This window comes from Cynoglossus semilaevis, chromosome 5 (assembly GCF_000523025.1).
Source record: "Cynoglossus semilaevis isolate Cse_v1.0 chromosome 5, Cse_v1.0, whole genome shotgun sequence".
In the NCBI taxonomy this organism is placed as follows: Eukaryota; Metazoa; Chordata; class Actinopteri; order Pleuronectiformes; family Cynoglossidae; genus Cynoglossus; species Cynoglossus semilaevis.
In genome coordinates, this window is record NC_024311.1 from 7,419,666 (window position 1) to 7,444,641 (window position 24,976).

Genomic DNA, 24,976 nt, shown 5'->3' on the forward strand with positions numbered 1-24,976 from the left:
GGGCGCGGGAGGGGGGGCGGGGCGCCCCCCCCCCCCCCCCGCCACAGCCGCGACCGCCACCTCCAACGTTGTGATCACCAGCGTCCTGGGCAACACCGCGGGAGGGGCTGAAGGTACCACCGGTGGCGAGGCGATCGACGACACCATTACCGTGGTCCAGATAGGCCAGAACGGCGAGTATCTGGGCACCGCACGTCTACCTGTCAAGCAGGAGGGGACCGCGAACGCCGCCCCAGCGGGCGCTACCGGAGAGCTCGCGGGCGAGGATCTCCCGGTGGAAACCGCTGGGGCTTCGACTCTGCACTACGTAAGCAACAACCCGCTGGACCACTCGTACTCCCTGACCACCGGCACCACGTCCGCGGAGCTGCTGCGGAAACTAAATGAGCAGCGGGACATAATAGCACTAATGGAGGTGAAGATGAAGGAGATGAAGGCGACCATCCGACAGCTGCGGGTGGCAGAAGCCAAGCTGCAGGAGGAGGTGCGGGAGCGGGACCGGCTGCTCTTCGGGAACCCGGTGCCGTTCAACGTGCGGAAGAAAATATGATAAAATATGATCAGAGGAGGAGACGGAACGAGCGTCACACAGACCGAGACTAAAGGAGGGTGACACCGACGGGGAGGATGAAAGACACTGCGGTGTCGTCTGTTTTGTACGAAATGAGCAGCGATGACATCTCCTCATCACGTGGAGTTTCTCTTTCAGAGGTCGGAGGTCAACCCTAGTTGGCAGCCTAGTTTAGGTGTAGCTGATAGTTAGCAGCTCATTTGTTATTGCTTTAAAGGACAACAACCGCTGACCTGCAGGTCAACCAGATCATCCATTCAAGCTTTTAGCTAAAACAAAACAAACCCTGGACTCATGCAACAAACTGTCTTTAGTTGCAAAGGCTTTTTATTATTATTATTATTATTATGGAGGAGTGAGTAAATGTTGCCAGAGCTGATGTCATTACAATATGATTTCCATTTGGAAATAGTTAGAATGAAAACGTGTCTCTGTATCAGAAACTAGAGAAAGTCTTCCAACGTGTGCTTTAGCCCCTTTTTTTACTGGTGTGGTCTGAATAAATGGAATTCCCCTTAGGGTCACATGACTAACCTTTGGTTTCTGAACACGCTGATGATCCTCATCTTTGTCTTCGTCACATCATTTTTACCTGTCATTTTACTTGACAGTACAGTCAATACTCGCAAAATATACTCGCAGTACTGCGAGTATTTGTAGCGAAACCCATTTCTGAATTCAGTGTGAATGTTGGGTGAGGATGAGGATGAGGATGAAGATGAGGTGGCAGCGGCCTTGCATCAAAGTGCATTCACTGACCACTGTTGTTAATTATCATTAACGTTTGAACCCTGTGTTACCGACCGACGCCGACAGGCCTGTGGTCAACGCTGCATCTGAAAATCAAAATGTTGTTGAAGTTAAAAGTAAAATTTACATTTGTGAACCTTCTTTGTTTTCTTTCTTCCTCCTGTGATTTAGATACGTGTGGCCGACTGTGGAATTACATCACCGAATGACTCGGAATGCTGTTCGTTTCATATTTTCCCGTTCAGTTTGCTCAGCTCACAACATCCTGGTGTAGTTTCGTTTCACACTTTTAATTGTAAATCTACCATTTCCATGGTCAGGGGACATGGATGGTAAAAATAGCTCCTAAATCTGGATCAGTTGGAGATCCTGTGTAATCCAGGGTAATTTGCTTTATTTGTCTGCTCGGGTGGCAGATTTGAGCACCACTTTCCTAATTGCTGCCAGTATAATAACTGAAAATGAGTTATTTTCAAACATCAATTGTGATAATGCATGAGTTGAATCAGAGGAGGGGGTTAGTGGGGGGGGGGGGCAGATCTGATCCAGAGCCTAATCTCATCTGGATTTTTTTTTACTCTCCACAGTGTTGCATCATGTCTTAATCCCAGCCTGTCACTCAAATGTATACGGCTTTTGCTTCCCCCCCCCCCCCACTGTGCCCCCGCCCAAACAGCAATGTCAAGAAATGGCAACAAGGTAAAGAAACGACAGAATGAAACTGTGTATTACCTGGTACGACTCAGATATCTGGGTCAGAGTATCTACAGAGTATTTCAGTATTTGTATTTGGATGACAGTGGACCAGGTGAGACAGACATGAATGGACACCATGTGTTCTTGACCGGTTGAACATATTCACCAGGTGACGGTCAGGGTGTTGGTCATGGAGGGCGGCCATCTTGTCCTGATGTATTGATCGTCCTGACACAGATTACAGATGACTGTGTAGTTAATGGTTCTGTTAATCTGCAGATTAACGATGGTCAACCATTACTGCGTCAGTATACAGATGTGAACCACGACTTAGGCCTCACTAATGCACAGAGTGACTCCAACTGTAGGGCGGTAGTCTGGACATGTGGAGGCGCCGTCCATTCATCCGTCCACTTGTTCATCCCTCCACCAATCAACCCATTTGTCCATGAGTCCATCCATCTGTTCATCCATCCATCCACTAAAACCAAACGTTGTTTTGGTGAGAACTGTTTCCCAAACGTTGGAATTTTGGTGAGAACTGTTTCATCGTTGTGTTTATGATTTTTTTAGATGGGATTTAAATAATTGATTAGTTTGTCTTCAACTGTGTCACCTTTTTCAGGGTCGGGGATAGGGGACAGTCAATGGGTGAGGTCACATGCCTATATATGGAAGACCCTCAGTTGGTGGGTTTGAACTGCTGAGATGTCTTCTCATTGGTCAGTGAGTGACAGATAAAACAGGTCACAGGTTTGATTTCCCTCAGATTGTTCCTGTTCTCACAGACTTCCTGTTGATCCTCTGGTTACTTTCTCTTCTTCTTCTTCTTCTCCTTGGCGTCTCAACACTTAATAAATTATTTCACATCATTATAAACAAACTCCTCATTAATCTCTCGTCATCTCTCTTTTTTTTGCAGCAGAGAGACATGAAACAACAATGATTTAACTCACCCACAAATAGATGTTTTTAATACAGGAGACGAGACCGGAAATGAGAACGCTCTTTAATCCAGGATGGTAATCTGTGATCCTGTCATTGGTTCCCTCCAGCTCTCCTCAGATCCATCTGCATGTTCACACACACACACACACTCACCCACCCTGTTAATCCAGCAGCTGCGCGCCTCTGTGTGTTGCTGCACTTTTACAATCTGTTGAATCCTCGGCAGACGACAGGATTTCCCAGCAGCCACTTTCCCAACTGTTCCACCGTTCAAACAGTTCAAAGTCACCGTTTCTCCACATGACGATCATCGGCTTCAGAGGTGGAACTCGATCCACTCAACCAGAATGATGAGACCCTGGGCCGGCGCAGGAGAGCGGCTCGTCCACCTCGTCGTCGTTGTCGTTTCTCTCTGCTCTGGTGAGGACGTGTTTCCACTTTAACTTCATTTCTGTTTGAATGTGTTGATGAGGGAAACAGTAACTCATCAGTGAATAGAACTGTTCATATAATGTCATATATATTGGACACAGTTCATTCAGGTACAGAATTGGAGCAGGTTTTTAGAAATGCACTTACCTTGATGAAATGCTCACTGACCCCAAGGTGAGTCATGACCTGTGTTTGTGTTTAAAGTCATGGGTTATGATAAAAAAACAAAATAGTATTTAAGTATTTTTAGTTTCAGGGAACAACAGATGTTTAACCTGGAGCTGCTGAGTAGAAGAGCAGAATCTCTGGATTGAAGGACGGAGGACGAGGACGAGGACGAGGACAGGGTTGATATAAAATCCTCAGTTTAAAAACCTCGACAGGGAAATATGTTGATAAATGATTTGAGTCTTCAGGTGTAGAGAGTCTGGAGGTCCAGTTAGAATTATAGTGTTGTTTATTTCAGGTGTGAAACACGTTTCAGTGATTGATTCTATGATATATTGACTGTATTTACATCTCTGCAGGTTTTCCCTATTTGGAATTTTCGGATAAAAATCCTACCGTTAAATGTAAAAACTAGGGATGTCTGATATTAAATTTTTGGTGATATTGTTCGAACACTTAACCCCCGCCCCCCAGTTTGAAATACTATTAAGGGCCTGGTGATATTTATTTATTTATCTGTACAAACCTCTGTATGAGTCCCTGGCACCAACATTCTGCATACAATCCCTTGATTATTAAAATAGATTGATAATATGAACTGCAATGCTGCCATCTAGTGGCTTTCAGCTTCATATACAGCTGTTTTTCCCTAACACTATTTGGTGATTTTGGGCTGATGCTGTAATACTGTTGGAGTTGAGTAAATGTTGTCTCCATGTTGATTCCTCTCTGGTCCCTGGTCCACAGGTCTGCTCCCTGTGAGGGACGCAGCAGTGATTCCTGTGTCATGTGACTCCATCTACAAGAGCTTCGCTCAGTGTTTGCTGACACTCGGCGACAGTTTGGCAACAGACACCCAGAAAGACCAGAACACACAAGACATCGACGCCATCTGCAGGTGAGTGTGTTCTCTTGTTGTAAGAACTTAAAGCAAATATACATTATATATATGTATATATAAATGTATATATACATATAGTATATGTAGTATACTGTATGTGTAGTATAAATTTGGCCCTCTCATTTTAAAAAGGATACCCTTTGTTGCAAAAATCATTAAAACAAATATGGATGTCTGATAATATTGGACTTGTTCTGGGCTAACCTTGAGCTAGTTTTGGCTAACTTGACAACGAGACTGCAAGACTACATTGTCCCTCTTATTAACCTTGGTACTGTATGTACTAACATGGTACTGTATAAAAGGGATGTCTAATAATATCGTCCAACCGATATTATCGGCCCGATATTAGCATCATTCTGAACGTTCTTCTTGGCTGCTATTAGAGATTCCAGGAACTTCCAGGAGACCTGGAATGTTTGATGTTTTACAGCTGAATTAACACTGACTTCTGTTCTGGGTCCTTGAAGGTCCTGGAACACGTTCCATGTTTGCGCCAACTCAGCGCTGACCGGCTGTCCAGGAGAGGCAGCAGCGGTCTGGGAGTCTCTCAGAAAAGAGTCCCGAAAGGCGGAGTTTTCCGGAAACCTTTACGACGTGTGTGCCAGCCGCACGACCCTACCGCCAAGCACGGTGCCTGCGCCCGCCAGCCCCCCCACGTCTGACATGACCAACCAGGAAACACTGAAGGGACACACACACACGCCCCGCCTCCACCCTGGTACACTGTGGTTTCCTGTCTGCAGCACACTGCTGTTCTTAACCAGGCCGTAGTCAGGGTGATGTTCAGTCGGACAGCCGTAGGAAAACCGTGAGACGGGGCCTAAACATTAAAGTTGAGTTTATTTATAAGTTAAATTTCCTAAAGGAACAAAAACCCTTGTTTTCCCACAATCTTTTTTTTTTGCAGTTGAGAAGCGATTTAATGGTTTAATACGAATGGCTTTCTTGTAAAGTTTAGTTTGATCTTCTTTCTATCAATATTTTGGATTTTTACTAAAAATAAAAGAAATAGAAGAAATGTCATGAGTAATATTTAGGATTTGTTTGAAATTTTTTATTTAAAAAAAAAAAAATCTTTAATTTGCCACTCTGTGTGTGTGTAGATATATGTCAATATACTTTTTTGCATATATATGTGTATATATAGTATAAAATATTCTAAAGGTTGTATATTATACATACATAATAATTTAATATAATAGTAACTCTAAGCCTGGGCTCAGACAAGTGATGTTTTTGTTGTAAGGCAAAGAAAACTAACCGCCCAGCCACTGGGCTGACTTTTCTTCTGTATCAAATTCCTGCCAATTCTTGATGATGTCACTTCTGCTTCTTTAATAGTTAGAATTTAAAGCTTCAGTCTGCTTCTTTAATAGTTAGAATTTAAAAGCCCCCCCCCCATACATGCAGCGGTCCAACTCGGTGGTTCCCAAACTGTGGGCTGGGCTCCCCAAAGGGTTCACAGAGCTCTTGCAGCTGGGGAAAACCAAGTCAAATGATTTTCAGTTTCAGAATATTTTCTTGATTTGTGCCTCAGTGGTAAAAACTCCACTGACCCTGAAACCGTACTTCCCGTGGCAAATGAAAATAAACAGCGTTTCAGAAACCTCATCTGGACCAAACATATTTTAACATTTAAAATATATGTAACATTAAAAGTAAAGAAGCTACAGTGTCGTGTCGTGACTTTTCTCTGGTCTGTAACAGATGGCCGGGGACGTAAGACACGCCTGGGATTATGAATGACCCGTGTTGCAGACAGTAATATCTCATACATATATCCAGGACTTAACTGAAGCAGGAAATAAGCAGCTGCTACAATCCTGTAAGCTGCACAAAAGAAGGAAACGGAGAGTATTGGACCGGTGGTGGAACAAATATCAGGCAGAAAAGTTGGGTGAAATTTATTTTTTTAAATTCACTCCACCAGACTATGTGCTGTGACAACATGAGAAAACTAGACCGGTCCTATAGACCTGATACTTCAGTGCTGTATGTTGGAGGGGCAGACGTGGGGCGGGGGCAGAGTCAGTGGACACAAGCAAACGTACTCACTTTAGTGTCAAATGTTTCACCTGGGAGTAAAATGGTTAACTGTCAAAAAGTCCAATTAGACCACGTGAGCTGTCCTACAGGTCCGACATATTTATATGTGCCTCCAGTCTGCGGGGATGGATCCACGAGTTGGACCAAATCTCCTGCGCATACAGTAACACAGTAACTCAGCCTTACATTCAGCCACACCTGGTCCAGGATCATGGAGGAACTGGCCCGGGAGAGCATCAGCCTGCTGGCCCGGTCTGCGTCCCACGCTGACCCTCCACGGCTCGGGTCTTTTGGAGCCATCTTTATTTTATTGAAGTCCGCCCTCGGAGCCGGATTGTTGAACTTTCCATGGGCTTTCCAGAAGGCTGGAGGAGTGAACACTGCCATCACAGTGGAGATGGTGAGTCCAGCTGTGATGTCACACACCTGTCGCCCTCGGTCCATGGACCAGAAGTACACAATACTGTGTACAACAGCATGTACACTTTTTTTCTTTTTCCAGAAAATAGATTTGTTTATTTAAAATATATGTTCAAAGGGTAATTAGAAAATGGCCAATGACATGTTTTTACCACCAGGTGCTGCCAGGGCTGAGAATGACCCCGGTAGAGAAGTGTATTCTCCTTTACTCAAAAGAAAAAGTTCACTGGGGTTTCCTGGCTTTTCACTTGTTCTTGGCTAACCTTCAGCTAGTTTTGCCTAACTTGACGACAAGACTGCAAGACATTGTTCTTCTATTAACCGTGCTTTTGTATGTACTAACATAATATTTACGAGGGATGTTCGGTTATATCGGTCTAACGATATTATCAGCCCGATAGTAACATAATGAAGTAATATCTGTAAGAATCGTCATCAATTCTTACAGATGCCTTGGCTTCGCCAAATGATATGTACTCTAAAAATTGTTTTGGGTGAAAAACGGCTGTATATGAAAGTGAAAGTCACTAGGTGGCAGTATTGCAGCTCATTTAATTAATCTCATACTCGTACAGTGGTTTGTACAGATAAATAAATAAATAATACCAGGTCAATATTGATATCGGTTGATATTGGAAATGTATTGTTTTATTGGATATTGGCAAAAAGTTAAAATCCGACATCCCTAACATATACATATAAATGTATAAAGGTTTACTCTTGAATTTAGTAGAAGTAAATACAATTAGCCACATACTAATTTTAAGTATTCGCAACATTTTCTGTTTTCTTTTTTCACTTTGGTCGACTGATTTTGATCATTTCAGGGCCAGTGTTATCAGTTAGCATCAGGGTTACAGAGTCATGAAATCCTCTATTATTTTATGCCGCGTTAGCTTAGCTTGCTTTTCATTTTGGGGCTATTTTGGCTACATCATTTGTTGCGAAATTTATTTTAATCCAGGTTTTTATTTTTTAGGCTTTGCGAATTTAAAATGAACCTACATGTAACTTTAATTATTTATACACACTGGTGTCGTCCTTTACAAGTGTGGTTAGCTTTGTGTACATTAAAGACTGAGGAGTCAGTCTCTCCTTGGTGTGAAAGAGGCTCAACCTCTTCACAGGTGAGCGCTAATGAAGCTTCAGCTCATAAGAGACAGAGTGTGTCTGGAGAAATGACTTTTCAGAAATAGGTCAAAGGCCCCAGAGCTCCAGGAATCTTCGTGTACTCTAGGAGTAGGAGACTGTACTCCTTTAAACAATATTTCCAACCCACTGTGTTTCTGGGCTAGTTAGCAAGAAGATAGTTTTGTTCATAAAACACAATACAACTCTAGAAGACACGGTGGCTAACGTTAGCCAAATTGTCACCACAGAACATTACAGACTGGGATTCGATTACTTTATGTCGTAACTTTTGGTCAGAAATCTGTATCTAATCTGTTTTCTCTTGGTGCTCCTGCTAGGTGTCGCTGGTGTTCCTGATCAGCGGTCTGGTCATTCTTGGCTACGCATCGTCCGTCAGCAGACAGAAAACCTACCAGGACGTAGTGAGAGAAGTGTGTGGACCAGCTGTTGGTCAACTCTGTGAGGTCTGTTTCTGCTTCAACCTCTTCATGGTGTGTGTGGCCTTCCTGGTGGTGGTCCAGGACCAGCTGGAGAAATGTAAGCATCGCAGTTTAATTTCGTAGTCCTTCAAACAGGCTACAGATCTGCTCTTTAAGTCCCAAAGTGAGAGCGAGGCTGCTGGTTCTAGCAAGGCTAGCTCTGTTTAGCCTCGATGAAGTCTGACTGCTAATAATAAAACACAAAGTAACAGACCCACATACACACCCATCAGGGAGTCTTTCATCTGATTGTTCGGACTGAGTTACAGGCAATGCAATTCCAATATATATTTTCGCAAATATTTGAAACATTTCCAAAGCTCCATCATTGACAAACCCAACCTAGAATGTGTGTGTTGTCGTTGTTGTTGTGTATATCCCAGTATTGCAGTAGATATTACTTCATTCCTTTCTCTGTCCAGTGTGTGTTTCTCTGTATGAAGCCGTCACTGGTTCCACTGAGGGGGAAATGCCCTATCACTGGTACACTGACCAACGATTTGCCCTCTTCATCATGTGCCTCATCATCATTCTGCCACTGTCCATCCCTAAAGAGATCGGCATCCAGAAATACACCAGGTGAACACCGCGCTGCTGTGGCGACAGTGGAATTCCTGTGACGGTCACGAACAAACAAACAATTTTCCGTCTTCCTGTTTCCTGTTTTCCAGTGTGTTGGGAACACTAGCAGCCACGTACCTGTGTGTATCGGTCATCGTCAAATACTACCTGATGGACAGTCATACAGCCATAATAACTCCAATACACAGTCAAGGGTCAGTCACACTGGGTGTTAACGAAGCATTTGTTGATTAAAACTGACTTCTCTGTACTTTTGTATTTTAATTGTGTTTTTTTTTTCTATCTTTACAGAATAAGTTCATGGGCATCAATGTTTAGCGTAGTGCCGACAATCTGCTTTGGCTTCCAGGTAAGATCGTGTATAGACATATTCACATATATATTGCATATATACTGTATGTAAAAATATATACTATATATACATACATATATGCACACATATGCTCACAAATATATGTATATATTTAAACATATATTTCACATTAACATATATAGACAGATATATATCACATATACATACGTATATACACACATCACAAATATATGTATACATATGCACATATATATCACATATATACATACACAAATGTATGTATATATACTATACATATACATATATTTGTATTTATGTGTTTATGTACTATACATATACACATATATACATAAATGTATATACAACTCGTTCATGTCGATAAAATGAAAAAATGAGTGGAATTTTTTTTTTTCTTCCTCAGTGCCACGAAGCTTGTATAGCAATTTACAGCAGCATGGAGAACCAGAAGATCTCTCACTGGATGTTCATCTCCGTGCTCTCCATGTTCTTCTGTCTGCTGGTCTACACTCTAACAGGTGCAGTCAGCTGTGAACCATGGAGTCATGTGACCTCACCTGGTACAAACTGAACAGGTTCTTCTCTGATGTTCTGATATTCCAGGTGTCTATGGCTTCGTGACATTTGGACGAGATGTGGCCCCGGATATTTTAATGTCATATCCTGGCAACGACGTGGTCATGATCATCGCGAGACTGCTCTTTGGAATTTCCATCGTCACCATCTACCCCATCATTCTCCTGCTGGGGAGGCAAGTCACCCCGTAGTAAATGTTGTACTCAAAATCACTTGATAATGTGTTCGGTTCTCTGCTCGTTAGGTCTGTCATCATGGAGATCAATTAATAATGAGTTCTGTTCTCTGCTCGTCAGGTCTGTCATCCTGAACCTGGTGATAAGAATTCAGAGACGTCGCTGGGGGCTGGTCACCCACTCATTTGAGAGTCGCTGCAGGGTGCTCCTCACTGTGATCTGGATCTCCGTCACGCTCCTCATCGCCATGTTTGTCCCCGACATGAGCAAAGTTATTAGTGTCATCGGAGGAATCAGCGCCTTCTTCATTTTCATCTTTCCTGGTATGAATTCAAGCTCCACTCCACAGGGAAGGGATGGGGTTTTAGTTGTGCTTCAAACATTTACAGGTGATAAGAGGAACTGCATGTGATTCACACGTTGTTTACAGTCATTACAGTAACTGTAAACAAACATTGGATTTACGTTAAATTTAACACAATATTTTTGTGTTGTCAAAAGTAGGAATGTCAGATAATATCGGCCGACCAATATTAACAGCCCAATATTAGCATAATTATGCAATATCTGTAAGAATCGTTATCGTTTTTTTCTCCGATAAATGAAAACTTTAAAAGCTAATATCAGACATCAATAGTCAAAAGTTCTAATATATCGATTTCCTGTTGTCAAAATATACTTCCTTAGAATTCATGTAATGGTGGAATGTGTGTGTGTGTGTGTGTGTGTTGATGGAATCTGTGTATGTGTGTGTGTGTGTGTATGAAAACTTTAAAAGCTAATATCAGACATCAATAGTCAAAAGTTCTAATATATCGATTTCCTGTTGTCAAAATATACTTCCTTAGAATTCATGTAATGGTGGAATGTGTGTGTGTGTGTGTGTGTGTGTGTGTGTGTGTGTGTTCACCTCAGGTCTTTGCCTCGTGTTTATAATGCAGACAGAGAGTGTGAGCCCAAAAGTCAGGTGAGTTCCACATCATTTTTGTCAACCCTGACAGTTAGTGTGAAAATAAATTTGACCAAATAACAATTCAATTTAAAAAACTTGTGCGCCACCTGCTGGTCAAATGTGAGCACACACGACACAGTCACGACACAGCCTCATATTTCCACTGTTTCCCTCCCTCTCCCTCTTTCCTCACCCCTCACCTCACACAGGTGTATTTTAACTTGGTGGGGGGTCGTCACCATCGTCGTGGGAGCCTTCATCTTTGGACAGAGCACAACCATCGCTGTCATGGAAATATTTACCAATTCTGAGTACTACGGCCATTAGTACCATGAACGTTTTTAATTGACCATTTTTAATAATATATTTGATCTCGCGTACAGTTTGAGGTATATAATACTACAGTATAGTAGTTGTACAGGAGTACATAACCTATTTGTGTTTGAATGTATAGAGTTAATTGCCTTGCCAACTACCATGTGTCACTATGTACTAAATATTACGGTAAAAAATACTTCAATATTTTATTCTTTCTATGCGTCATTTTGTGGTACTGTGGTAAAGCGCCGGCAGATGGCAGCATCACACCACAGAGGGATGTTTTCAGCTCTTACGAGTATCTAAAAACTTCTACCGTCACGGTATGATCCCTGATTTGTAATTTAAAAAAAAACAAAGAAATACTCTAGAAATGAGAAAAATCTGATTAATATTCCCTGAAACATTACGGCTCCTCACAACTGATACATATTTTTTAGATTTGGATTCAGAATATTCGTTATACGTCAAGGAAGCGCAGCAGGGTAAACTGACGTCATATCAGAACCACAATACAGTACTATGGTACAGTACTATGGTACACAATTGTTAAATGGGTCCTTTGACTGACTACGTCTGTCCAGTACTATGGTACACAACTGTTAAAGTAATGGGTCCTTTGACTGACTACGTCTGTGTACCAGCCTCTATGATGTAGACTCTGTTCCCAGAGTATTACTGCAGTACCAGCTTTAAATACCATCTCTGAATATTTAATAGTTATCTGTATGAAGACACAGAGTCAGTGAGAATGTTTTATCAGCGGTGGAGCAGAGTGACTCAAATCTACTTAGAGACGAGAACAGAATCATCTTTATTATCACTGTGCAGACACAATGGAAGAGAGAGAGAGAGAGAGAGAGAGAGAAACAGCTAGAAACGTTAGGATGCAAGGACTGTGTTCCAAAAATAACTGTACAGTATTTACTCATAAGTACTCAAAAAGACTGAATAAGAAAACCTGATTGGCCTGAAATAGAAAATGAACAAAAACACATCTTATCATTGGAAATACAACGTTAGAATATTGCAGTGTTACCAACTGTTTTAATGTTTTACATTACAAAAGTCTCACTGCTCTCCATCAAACAAGAGGTATTTGTAACGAAATCTATAAAAATCACCAGTTTTAATTTATTCACAATTTACTTAGTGTGAAACCTGATCCTATTTAGTTGAACACAATGCTGAAAGGGTCGCAGGAATTAAAGAAAGAAAAACATGAAGCTCTTCTTCAACAGCTGAGATTCTCTCTTTTTTTTGTTTTATAACCATCTGCTGCCCCCTATTGGAACAGCACGTAATAGTTTTGCCGGTCACTTCCACAGATGTGGACAAATTATTTGTCTAAAAAACTAAATAAAAATTTTCAGAACAAACAGTGGTTAAAACCAACAACTAAATAATAATTTTCAGAACAAACAGTGGTTAAAACCACGCCAACATGAGAGTAACTGCACTGTTCCACAAATGTCAATGATTGTGGCTCACGCTGACAAAGGAACATTTAAGTTATGTAAATGCCCTCCAATCTGCAGCAGCATTAGCGTCCTGAAGTGAAGAGCTCAAATGTGATTCTCCTCTGGTGTTGTGCCCACGGGATCATAACTCAACCTGCTGGCCCCCAGCTGACTAAATCCACTAAATGCGGAGAGAAAGAAATCACTGCAAAGCACACAAATCACACAGTTCATTACACTCAGTGAAAACTGGCCGGCAGCAGGTTTGGAAACGCTACGCAGCAGTCCTGTCTGAAGGCTAACTCTTCAGTCCGCTGCTGCTTCAACACATTTCTGACCCCAAAATGAAAGAGTGGTCCACCTGCCCCTGGAGCTGAGGACGAGTAAGAAAAATGATCCTCAGAGGAAAGACGTTTCATGAATCTGGACAGAAAAAACATCACATATTTCAGAAAATATTTAGTGTTGCTTTATGATAAAAAAATCTGTTCTTTGATGATGATCTGGTCAGGTCTAGTCTGGTGAGGGAGCAGCTATGCAACAATCCCTCTATCTGAATATAATCTGAATATTTGTGTGAAAATACCCCCCACTCCAGAGTCTAATCCTCTTACCCCCAGACCACAGGGGCTGCACTTATAGCTTTTACCAACTCTCTTTTTCCTCTCTTTTGATTACTACAAGAACTGGACGTGTCACGAGAACTGAGTGTTCCCCCAAAAAATCATCTTATTTAAATAACATGTCTGCGTAGGTTCTTAGTCATCCAGGTCATCTTATAAGAAAATAGTTAAAAATAAATAAATAGATTAATTACTAGTTTAAAAACTCTAAACAGTAGGCATGTCCGATAATATCGGCCAACCGATATTAGCATGATTATGTAATATCTGTAAGAATCGTTATCGGTTTTTCCTCTGATAATGTAAACCTGAAAACGCTTTGTTTGGGTTAAAAACAGTTTTTATAGCCATCTGCTGCCCCCAAGTGGAGGAATATTTTCTGCCTGTCCGTGTCTTATAGACGAACCACGACAAAAGATTTGCATTCACTAAATAAAAGGTTTAAAGTGAGATCGGAGCGTTTTCTCCGGTTCTCTCCAACGTTCTCTCTAGAACATTCACAGCGGTCGAGAATCACTGCATTAATCACTTATCAATAATTATATTTTAATTTTCCGCAGCCTGTGAAAATCCACTCCCACTCCTCATTATGACACCAGCCCCTGTAGCCCTTCGTTACTGAGAGCCCACCGCCGGCATGTTGCTGTGCTAATTACTGAAACGGCGTTCTGTGTGGAAGTCGCTGTGATATGTGGTTTTATTTTCCATGAAAAGAAAAACTGCCATAAAGATGTCGTTACTCTGTTCTATAGTTTTTTCTTGACTTTTCTTTAAAGATCTCTTTACTTTCTTCATTTTACGATAAGCTGTCAATATTTCAAAATAATATGTCATTCAGACTCGTATACTAACGGAACAAAGTGTAGAACATGTTTTATTTTGAAAATTGAATGATCCACAGTAACGGTCGGTACTGGCTGAGCGGTTCTTGGTACAAAAAGGGTTGGAAACGGATATAAATGGTTGAAAATGTTTTTTAAGTCCGTGGTGAAATTTTATTTTCTGCTAAAATAATTATAATGTGTCTTTTGGTGTTGAAGGTTACAAACCTGGGCCTGTGTGTGTGGCTGTGTGTACCAAAAATAATTTTGGTACACATTTTGGTTTTCTGTTTCTCCAGTAACACGGCGTATACCTACGTAGTACTGTTGTGTCAGTCCGACTGTGCACTTCTTCTTTATGCAGCAAGGTTACAAGTGGAGAGCATAATGATTGATATAAAATAAAAAAAACATCCATCATGTTGCTGCTCTTATTGTGGAGCAGTGAAAGTGCAGGTCTGACCTCAGGCCTGACCTCTGTGAGATAACTGCAGCAGCAGCAGTGATGAGCCCAGGTGAAGGAGAGGCTCCTGTCACCGTCTCTGTGCCTCTGGATTTCAGACCTGGACTGAAGAAGCTTGGGCTCCTGGAAAATCTCGTTCTGTACGTTGTTTTTGTGTGTGTGTAAGTTTTAAAGAAAATCAACTGTGCTTTGAATAATTAAAGCACCTGCTTTGATGCACTTGTAGCGACTCAGAGACGGGTCTGCTCTGCACTTTTATCTTCCAGGAAACTGAGAAAACAAGCTGTTCAGGCTGAGTCACGCATTTTGTTTGTTAGCTGAGACCAGAGGAAAGTAAATGTGGGTGAGAGCTGGATCTGTAGGGCAGCTGCCCTTTAGGAATAATGAAGCAGATGGACAACAACAGGTTTCATTATACAGTATGGTTTATAGTCCATCCAGAGTGGGTTTTAGGGTTTTTTATATCTACACATGGCATTTAAACTCCACTTACTTTAATGTCAGTTGTATATTTTGTGTAAATCTTTACAATAGAACTGTTAACCTTCTGTGATTTGACACATCCAGGATACAAAGTAGTTAGACAAATACAACTACAAATAAGAACTAATAAAATAAACAAACAGATCAGCAACAAACAAACACATTTAAGGTCTTAAATATCTATTAACCATTGTGGAGAAAAGTGTGTTATATATATATATATGTTTGCATAATGCCGAAAACAAAGATTAAAAAGATAATATCTTAATATTATAAGACCTGAAACTAGAAGTTGACACGTCAACCAAAAAACAAACAACAAAAACATAATTTCCATTATTAATTATGTGATTTATTATCGTTTGTGTATTGTAAAAATACAGCCTTCATGTGCCCCGCCCACTGCTTGGCGCACGCGTGTTGTGGTCCTGCGGAACGTTAGCTTCTCTTCTGTTTCCGGTTCACAGTTACAGACTCGTAAGTGTCTTTTTCTGTCTTGTTTGTTAATAATTCGACTGAGGGATGTTCTTACGTATTTGCAGATATGAAAACACGAATATAAATGTATGATAATGATTTAGTGAGTCAGTGAAATAAGCCGCCGCCGGTTTAACGACATCAAGACATGAGAGCGAGGGACCGGAAGTTGGTTCTTTTTACTTAAATTAGCAACACAATCCCCAAAGGTTGCATGGTTTTTGTTTGTATTTTGTGTTAATGGTTGCGTGGGTATGTGTACGTCAAACATCAACAACATACTTCAATGTACCCTCATTCGTTGTCTGTTGAAGTAGGATTTAATGACCACATGTCAAACACACGTAATTTAGAGAGAAAAGAAAAGTATGAACGTTTATGCACTAAAAGATACATGTTTATATTCATTTAAAGTGAAGTGGTAATCTATCGTTATTCCCCCCAGTGTTCTGACAATAAGATTCAAATATACTAAATCAAATTGAAATATACTAATTCCACTGTAATTTGAGCAGTAACAAATTACAAATTAATTCAGGCTGTGTTTAATAATATGCTCAACTAACGTTAGTTTTAATTTTAATGTTTTTCATTACCCATATATCATTTTATCTCAATAGTGCATATATCATTTTATCTCAATAGTGCAATTACCATAATGAATTTATAGTCAATACATAAAAGCAATTTTAGCATAATTTAATTGTTTAGAAAATCCTTTTGTAAATCATTCCATTTTAAAAGACCTTGTAAAAATGTTGTTTTTACGACCATGTGATGAAATGTGTGACAAGACAATACGTAATTGTAGTTAATACGAGGTACGTCAATCAATACGTAATTGTAGTTAATACGAGGTTAACGTTGATTTACACTTGAACATGTTTATTGACATACAGCATCTTTGATTGATCGGTTTGTGTACATGATGAAGAAGAAACTTATTTTTCACTGTGAACAAATTATTCAGCCTGTGTCTGTGGTGTACAAGAAAACATCTGGCCAACTGTTTGTTTTTTCTTGATTTAATGTTTATAGCAATTGAACCATTCATTAATGCAGCACATGGTAGATGACTCTCATGCACAGACGCAGCGCTCACACGAGTGATTTATGATGAATCTCAGATGAGCGCGCTGGCGTTTGTTCCATGCCACATATTACCATTTATCACTGAACCATGTCACACTAATCAAGCAATAAGGCAGAAATACGCCTGTTCTCGCCCCAGTGTTGACATCTAAATCACGTGCACTTGAGCAGAGAATTAGCCCCTGGGTTAATATGATTAAGACAGTAAATTATTAACGCATCAAGATTCGTTTACTAGAAATGACACCAGAAGCCTTAGCTGATGAACAGCACAGTTAAATATCACAGTGGGTTTAACATGTGATTTGGCTAACTGAGCCAAAGTTATTTTCCTTTGTTTGTCTATAGACCAGGTTTGAGCAAACGCTCACTTAGCTGTGGATAAAACTTTACCTCCAGCCATTGATGTTTCTTATATTGAGTTATAAAAACACTGTAACACTGTGATTGGTTGAGCTCTGGTCATATGACTCATTACGCAGTATTTACACCTGGTCCTGTCAGCGGAGGGCACCACATCACAATGAATGGACATTTGTTACCCAGTACGTCTCATGCATGTAGTGGAAAAAAAGTGACCGCTGCTGAGTCTGGTGTAATTCACCGTGTGATGTCTGTAAAAGTGTACTGTAAGCAGGTCCCGTAAAACCTGCCAAAGGTCCAACAGGGGGAGTATTTGTCTTGGAAGTTCTTTCTCTGACTTTTTTTTCTTTCACTACAGAGAATGAGCACGGGGAATGGGACCAGGAGAAAAGCCATGCTGGACACCTACACTGCGCCATCTGACCCTAAAACACTTTCTGAAATTCAGGGTCTTTTTAGCAAAGTTAAACACTACGTGAAGCCTAGCGATGGGTCGTGGTGTCTCCCAGATCCTAACGAGTGTCTGAGACACACGGCGGAGGAACACCGTCTGCTGCAGGCTTTGAAGGAGGCTCTCAACGATGTAAAGAACCAGCTTAGTGACAAGAACGTTCAGGTCTGGCATCAGCACACCAACTCCACCAACCGAGCTGGGAAAGTGATCCCTGCCGTGCGCTCTGCTGCCAACGCAGAAATCTGCACTCAAGCCTGGTGCAAGTTCTACGAAATCCTGGGAACTTTTAATCTCCTTCCACAGGAGGCCCTCCACAGTGGAGAGTTGAACACAGTTCACCTCTGTGAAGCGCCAGGTGCCTTCATAACTGCCCTGAACCACTACGTAAAAACCCATGAGTCCACGCACTACTGTGACTGGAGTTGGGCAGCAAACACACTTAACCCGTATCATGAGGCTAACGAGGGCAGTACCACCATCGCGGACGATCGGCTCATCGCTAACACACTGCCGTGGTGGTTCTTTGGTTCAGACAACACGGGAAACATCATGGCCCAGAAGCACCTGCTGGAACTTCAAGTCTTTGTTTCTAACATGCGCAGAGTTGATCTGGTGACGGCTGATGGGAGTTTTGACTGCCAGGAGAACCCAGATGAGCAGGAGGCTCTTGTGGCATCACTCCATTACTGCGAGGTCACGTCTGCACTGCTGCTCCTGAGCACCGGTGGCTCCTTTGTGCTAAAAATGTTCACGTTGTATGAACACTCCTCCGTCTGCTTGCTCTACCTGCTCAGCTGCTGTTTCGGCTCCGTCAGTGTCTTCAAACCGGCCACCAGTAAGGCCGGCAACTCTGAAGTTTACATCGTGTGTCTGAACTTTGATGGCAAGGAAGCCGTGAGGCCTTTGCTCTCAAAGCTAATTCGGAACTATGGTCCTGAGTTTGTTGACAAAGAGGCCCTTTTTCCAAATAAACTTATTCCAGAGTCGTTCCTGAAGCAGCACTTCGAGGTGTGCTCTTACTTTTACACCCTGCAGGTGGAGACAATCACTGAAAACTTAAGACTGTTTGGAAACATCAGCGCAGAAGAAAAACAACGGCTTGACTACATCAGGGACTGCACGGCTCAAGAATACCTGCAGCGATTCCAGGTAGGATGTCTCGAGTTGCAAACCTATTTTCCAGATAGGTTGGTACACAGAGTTCAGACAAAAGGTTAAATGAATGTCATCAACTTTTACCAGATATGGTATGAGGGTTAAAAGCTGCTCTAATGGACATTTAAAAATCATTAATAACTTAATTATAGTTAATGACAGCTAACTCAGAGATTGATTAGATTTCATTTAATTCTATTCATCTCCCACTCCCTCTAAGCACAAAACGCCTTTCTTTTGTCTGTAATTACTACAGTGATTAATATGTTTCAGAAAGCAATCGGTCTTGGTTACACTAACTAATGCAATAACTAGCTTTACAGAAACCAAATAAAATACGTGTCGAGGTTATCTGTGCCAAATGAACAAAATCAGGCTTGAAAAAAAGGAGCAACATCTTTGGGAAATTCAGAAATCTAAGGTGAACCAACTTTGATGTGAAAAAAGTCTAGTGTTTTCTTAATTCCCTTTTTAAATAGTATAAAAACAGATAAATAAATAAAAAAATACTGAATGCATTATTTCTTTTTCGATGACACAGAATTCATTGGGCTAAAATGACAGTGACACTGAATGGATTATTTCTTTCTTATTTCTTTCTGCGTTATTCCAATGAAACGCAGAATTCATTGGGCTAAAATGACAGTGACAGGTTGAAATAGACACTACATGGTGGGGAGGGGTCGATCCGATACTCAGACTTTGTATCGGAGCGATATTGGTCAAAATGTCAGGATTGAACGTTGGAAAAAGAATGAATGTATGTATGTACACATATATACACATATATACATATATATGTACACACATATGTATTAAATTAATATGATTTCGACGTATTGGGCCTTGTAGTTGACATGAGGGACTCATGTTTGTCACTGTGTGTAGGTGAGATTTCTTCCACGAAGCAGATGGATTTCCCGCAACACAGTGAGTCCTGCCTGCCGCAGCGTCTCCGGGGGACGATCTCAAGGACCAAAGAAGCAAACAGGTTCCTTTAATCAGCGGAGGGAGCTGCAGACCCTGAGCTGGAGGGAACGCATCCAGAAGGGTTACCATGCCACCTGGATACAAAGACACTGCACTGAGGCCAGTGGGACAAGCTGCACACTGGGGGGTCCTCAGTCCAATTGTCAAGTGCATTCATGGTACGTTATCATCGGTGCAGCGTTGTCCACCATCAGAAACTCCCCGTTCTGTGATGGTGGATTATTAAACCACCTCAACGAGGCCTTGACGGACACAGCTGTGGACTGGACTAGCGTCTCACCCTGTGGCTCCTGCCGCTCGGTTGGTGCTGACCCCCTCATGTCTGTCATCAAGGAGGACAGTGGGGACAGGAACAGTGAGAAACAACATTGTCTGGTGTTTGGGAGCCACTCAGTGTGGAGAGACTATGAGAGCCAAACGGGGGATTTGGTCCTCAGGTTTGTGCCAGAGCCTTCGCTGCCTCCAAGAGACCGTGTCACCATGCACGACGGGGAGCCGCAGTACCAGCAGCAGCTTGTGGGTTGCGTTGTGTATTCCCTGCAGACGTTGAACACGGGGGATGCGCTGCTGCTGCCTGTGTTTTCTGCCCTAACCCGTGTCACAGCGGGGCTCGTCTTCTGCCTTCATTCGTGCTTTCGCTCGGTCACGTTTCAGTGTCCTCCCCCCTGCGGCGCAGTCGGAGCTGTGCTCGTGTGTGTTGGTTTCTGTGCTGAGGCTGCGGCACGGGTTTTGCCAGTTCTCACAGGTATAAATGACAGCATGGGGGCGCTCTTAAGAGGAGAGGAGGATGGGAGTGAGTCGTCTGGCAGAGACAGACAGGTGCTGCAGTTTGTACCCATGGAGGAGCTGCTCTCTGGAGGACTGACTGACTTTCTGTGGACCATGAATTCTGATGTAATTCAACAAAAGCTCCATCTGCTGATGCAGCTGTAGTAACCACTGAGCTCCACCGTGACACGGGTTCTGAGATCTAACTACTGAGTTGAAATATATAATGAAATACTTTCACCCTTTAAAATATTTCTAACTGAAGTACAGCTACAGTTAGTCACCTCAGCTTTTTAAAATGTATATTTTTTCGTTGCCTTTCTGCTCCCACATTAAATTGAATACCACTGGCTGCCTTTTGCAGCCAAAACAAGACATTTGAGGATTCCTGTTATTGTTTTTGCATCTATATATTTGATCCAAGTTGACTCAAACTACATCTGTAGCTGGAAATGCAATTTAATTTCGGCTTCTCTCAATCTAAATGATTTCAAATGGTCTTTTGCAGCAAACTGTCTTTTTGTGGCTCCTGCTTTGGTTGATTAGTATTGTTTTTTCTATGCACAATTTCCCTCCTCTCCAGACAGTTATACATATTTCTGACTTAAGAAAAGTTAAGATTTCAAGAAAAGATGGAACTTTTCAATACATATTTTTAACTTAAGAAAAGTTAAGGTTCCAAGAAGATTTCAAGAAAAGATGGAACTTTTCTGAGCTCAAATCTAAACAACCAAACAAACCTTGAGGATTTTCTCAGACCAACTTTATAACATGACCTCCAAATAGTCATCTGTAAACAGGTGAGAGCAAATAAGCTCCAGTGGGAGTCCTTCCTTCTCATTTATTTAATAACATCAGATTCATAATTTTTGCAATTTGTTTCGACTCTCACATTCAACGTTCATTTCTGCTTTTGGCCTTTATGACATCCTCCTAGTTTTGTTTAAAATACAAAGTTTAAAGTTTTTAAATCTGTTCATTGTGACGTGTTACAGACTCTTTTATAAAGGTCAGTCATGACCATCTTTTGTTTGAAGATCCAGGTCCAGAGGGAGGTCTTTGCTCCCTCTCTTATCTGGACATCCAGACCAGTGACAGGTAAACCTCCTCTCTTTCACAACACTCACATTTGTAGGACGGGATTAGTTTATTTTTCATATTAAATAATACTGGGCTGCAAACAATTCAAATGTTTCTTCTCATCAATCACTGGTGGATGTCAACACTGATACCTGTTACTGTTACTCTGCTTTAGGACGTGAAAGAAGAACGGTGTGTCATCTGCAAACAGATGGACTTCTGATGGAGTGATAACAGGCTTCAGGTGTTTGAGGTATATGTGTATATACATTTATGCATATATGTGTGTATATATCTATATATATTTGCATATGTGTATATAAATTTATGCAAATATGTGTGTATATATCTATATATATATCGTATATGTATATATTATTGGCTGTCTTTATTTATAAAGTATATATATCTCTGTATAGCTAAACATATATGTATAGATATTTAAATAAAAACAACCAGTAGATAATGCCCAATTAGAAAACCCACCAAGGACTCCAGCAGCTAACGTTGATATTTTTAACAATGGTTTGCTGTTGTAGATATTAGCAGCTCAAAAGTCCCTGGGGAGAATTGAAAGCTAAGCAAAACAGTGGACAGTGATTTGGCGTGACAAACCTCGCTGTCTGTAAGGCATTTTGTGTTCATAAACAACAAAGACCAATTAACCTCTGACACTTGGCCAGAATTGAACTGTCAATCTTTTGTCGATCCTTGGAAATATTGCAGTTTAGTTCCTTTTCAAATGGTTGCATGTAAATCCTGCTGCTGTCACTGCTGCTGCTGCTGGAGAGCCTCAGATTTATTGCCGAAGCGAGATGTTTTTTTGAGGTATGTCCTTTTAAAATGCTAATCAGTTGATCTGTCGTCCCATGTATTCCTGCTTTGTCGACACTGGTCTCTGTGGGGCGGAGCCAACTGCAAATGCTTTCAAATAATTAAGTGAAGTAGCTTTGAGTCCACCTGGGGCTGATGAAGCCGCGGTTAGACAGAAAAACCGTGCATTCAGTTGTTGAAGTGGTGCCTACTAAATGAATGTAATGTGAGTTTCCCTGCAGTCAGATCAATGGTTTGAGGGTCAGTGCAAAATATGTGACTTAATGCAAATGTATCCTCCGATGCTGAGCCTAACATGAACAACAACATGAAAGCACAGGCATGGCTGGCAATGATGTGAAAGCTCGTCCTGATGCATCAAAAATGGATGATTATTGCTGTATGTGTGCACATCAGAGAGTAGTGGAAGCAGAGGAATCTGTAGGAAAACAAATCACCCGGTGATGTAAGCACTGCGACCCACAAATCATCCATCCATCCATCCATCCATCCATCCATCCATCCATCCATCCATAAGGCTTCTTGCTATAACCCAGTGATTCCCAAAGTGGGGTTACTCCCCACCCCCCCTTCATAAAAGTGTGAGGAGTATTGCTATAGCACAATTAAGCGTTTATCATGATTAATCATAATTAATCTACATCTACACATTAATTAATCAGATTGAAAAAAATCATTAAAAATATATATAAATAAATGTATATATGTATGTATATACACACATACTTATTAAAATATACCCATGTATTTGCATATATATGTATACATATACTTTGACATATATTTTAAATAGTACGGTTGCTTGTTCCAAAGCTTCCTTTACATGTACAGGTCCTAAATGTTTTTTCGTTGTTTTTAAAAAGATGCTAATCTTTTCCGTGTGCAGCTCCCAGAGGAGTTTGTGTGAATTTACTGAATGTTCCTTTAATGTACATGTTCACTGACAACTGGTCGACGCTCCGCGCCGGACTGCAGTGGTTTTCGTTTAATTTGATGAATTGTGATTTAATACACGTAATTACAGTAACCGACTTCAGAGAATTTTATTTCTGCTCCACAGTTGAAGGCTAATAGATAGCTAGATGGATGGAGGGAGGCGGGGGGTGGGGGGGGGTGGTTTGGCATGGTGGTTTACTGCACATTCACTCACTGTCTGTCACTGTCTCTCACTCTTTGCTTGAAAGCACATGAGTGGACCTCAGTTAACCCACTGAATTGAAGTGGCTCAATAAAAGGATTGGCTGGATGGCGGTACGGCTGGGGAGCACAAATCAGTCCACAGGGATCTGGTAGTTCAAATGCGCACACACACACACACACACACTTGTACTGTACCTTGATATCTGCTCCTGGTACTGTTAGCTCTGCTCCAGTGCACTTGTTTATGGCCTGTAAACACATGACGATTCATCCTGACGTGACGCTGCTGGTCGCAGTTCTCACACATACTGTGTGCAATTCAGGTTTATTTAAACGGCTTGAAATTTTCAACTTAAGAAAAAAAAAAAGGAAAAAAGAACATGAATAATGATCCCATTACTCCAACATAAATGCTCTACGGCTCCACTGATGAGACTGACCTCCACATCAGGTACATACAGCTGGAATAGCTGTGTGTTGGACTGAAGGCTCTAAAGAATATACAGCCCACAGTCCCGTCCCCCTGGTGTGTGAATTACTGCAGCTCAGCACGGAGCTCATGTGGAACGTACCGTTTCACAACACCGCAATCACTTTAGCCACTCAACAGAGATCAGTGAGCTACGAAGGTCTACTTTGTTACTACTACTGCACGCCACACCTCTGTTGTTACACTCTTTAGGCTACGCTAAGCTAACTGGCTGCCGGCTGGATGGTAACTGTACCTGAGTGGGCTAATCAGAGTGTGTTTGAATGCACTAAAAAGTGTGACTGCGGTCGTACAGAATTCCTATATATATATATATAGATATATATATATATGTATTCTTTGTAAATCATTAGCTTACCGTACTTCTGTAAGTATCTGGTGGCATTTTGACAGTAATGCCAGTAATGACATAAAGAAGATTAGGGTGTCATCTGCAAACAGAGATCAACTGTAGACTGTAATGCTAGAAATAGCAATAAAGATAAAGGAGTGATATATGAAATATCTAATATCAATTTTGATTTAGTCTTGGAAAAAGCTCTTCTAAATTTACTGGAAAGAATTATGCTTACATTCTGATTGGCTGATGATTGGCTGATAGGCTACGTTGACACTGGAGGTCAGATGTTTTTGTTGAGCTCTATTTTTTTTACTTAGTTCATGTATAGTTTAAATTCAGCAAGAATCCTCTGTCAACAGTCGACAGAAGTAGGCGTGATGAAGCCTGGTCTCTCTGGAGATTCTCACGCTGTTTTGAAGCTCTCTCACCAGGACAGTGTTTACATCAGTCTGTGGAGACCACA

At 41.3% G+C, this 24,976-nt stretch overlaps 4 protein-coding genes across 4 annotated transcripts in view; all 4 read left to right on the forward strand.

Annotated features, from left to right (window-relative positions):
- Positions 1-916, forward strand: part of thap11 (THAP domain containing 11) — a 2,687-nt gene extending 1,771 nt beyond the window's left edge. The window contains exon 2 of the mRNA XM_008310239.3: positions 45-916. Coding sequence (XP_008308461.1) covers positions 45-550 — 506 coding nt within the window. The 3' untranslated portion in view covers positions 551-916. The remainder of the gene's footprint in view (positions 1-44) is intronic.
- Positions 917-4,293: 3,377 nt separating this feature from the next.
- On the forward strand, positions 4,294-5,466 carry LOC103378903 (neuritin-like protein; the record flags this gene model as incomplete). Its single annotated transcript, XM_025055859.1, has 2 exons — positions 4,294-4,463; positions 4,937-5,466. Coding segments are annotated over 2 exons (474 nt in total), but the record flags the coding sequence as incomplete, so codon positions are not given.
- Positions 5,467-5,961: 495 nt separating this feature from the next.
- Positions 5,962-11,528, forward strand: LOC103378904 (putative sodium-coupled neutral amino acid transporter 8). The gene is made up of 10 exons (XM_008310266.3): positions 5,962-6,915; positions 8,405-8,603; positions 8,968-9,124; positions 9,217-9,321; positions 9,419-9,476; positions 9,862-9,976; positions 10,062-10,209; positions 10,331-10,533; positions 11,126-11,177; positions 11,372-11,528. The coding sequence occupies exons 1-10, from the start codon at positions 6,727-6,729 to the stop codon at positions 11,487-11,489; spliced, it is 1,344 nt and encodes a 447-aa protein (XP_008308488.1). The 5' UTR covers positions 5,962-6,726; the 3' UTR covers positions 11,490-11,528.
- Positions 11,529-15,719: 4,191 nt separating this feature from the next.
- cmtr2 (cap methyltransferase 2) lies at positions 15,720-21,002 on the forward strand. The gene is made up of 3 exons (XM_025055751.1): positions 15,720-15,807; positions 17,621-18,865; positions 19,760-21,002. The coding sequence occupies exons 2-3, from the start codon at positions 17,624-17,626 to the stop codon at positions 20,792-20,794; spliced, it is 2,277 nt and encodes a 758-aa protein (XP_024911519.1). The 5' UTR covers positions 15,720-15,807; positions 17,621-17,623; the 3' UTR covers positions 20,795-21,002.
- Positions 21,003-24,976: the final 3,974 nt, after the last annotated feature.

What these genes read in the sequence shown, in the direction of transcription:
- LOC103378904 (XM_008310266.3), top strand. Translation starts at nt 6,727, where the DNA reads ATGGAGGAACTGGCCCGGGAGAGCATCAGCCTGCTGGCCCGGTCTGCG. An exon ending in CTGCCATCACAGTGGAGATG is followed by an intron (nt 6,916 to 8,404) that starts GTGAGTCCAGCT and finishes TGCTCCTGCTAG; the next exon opens with GTGTCGCTGGTGTTCCTGAT. An exon ending in AGTGTGAGCCCAAAAGTCAG is followed by an intron (nt 11,178 to 11,371) that starts GTGAGTTCCACA and finishes CACCTCACACAG; the next exon opens with GTGTATTTTAACTTGGTGGG.
- cmtr2 (XM_025055751.1), top strand. Translation starts at nt 17,624, where the DNA reads ATGAGCACGGGGAATGGGACCAGGAGAAAAGCCATGCTGGACACCTAC. An exon ending in AATACCTGCAGCGATTCCAG is followed by an intron (nt 18,866 to 19,759) that starts GTAGGATGTCTC and finishes CACTGTGTGTAG; the next exon opens with GTGAGATTTCTTCCACGAAG.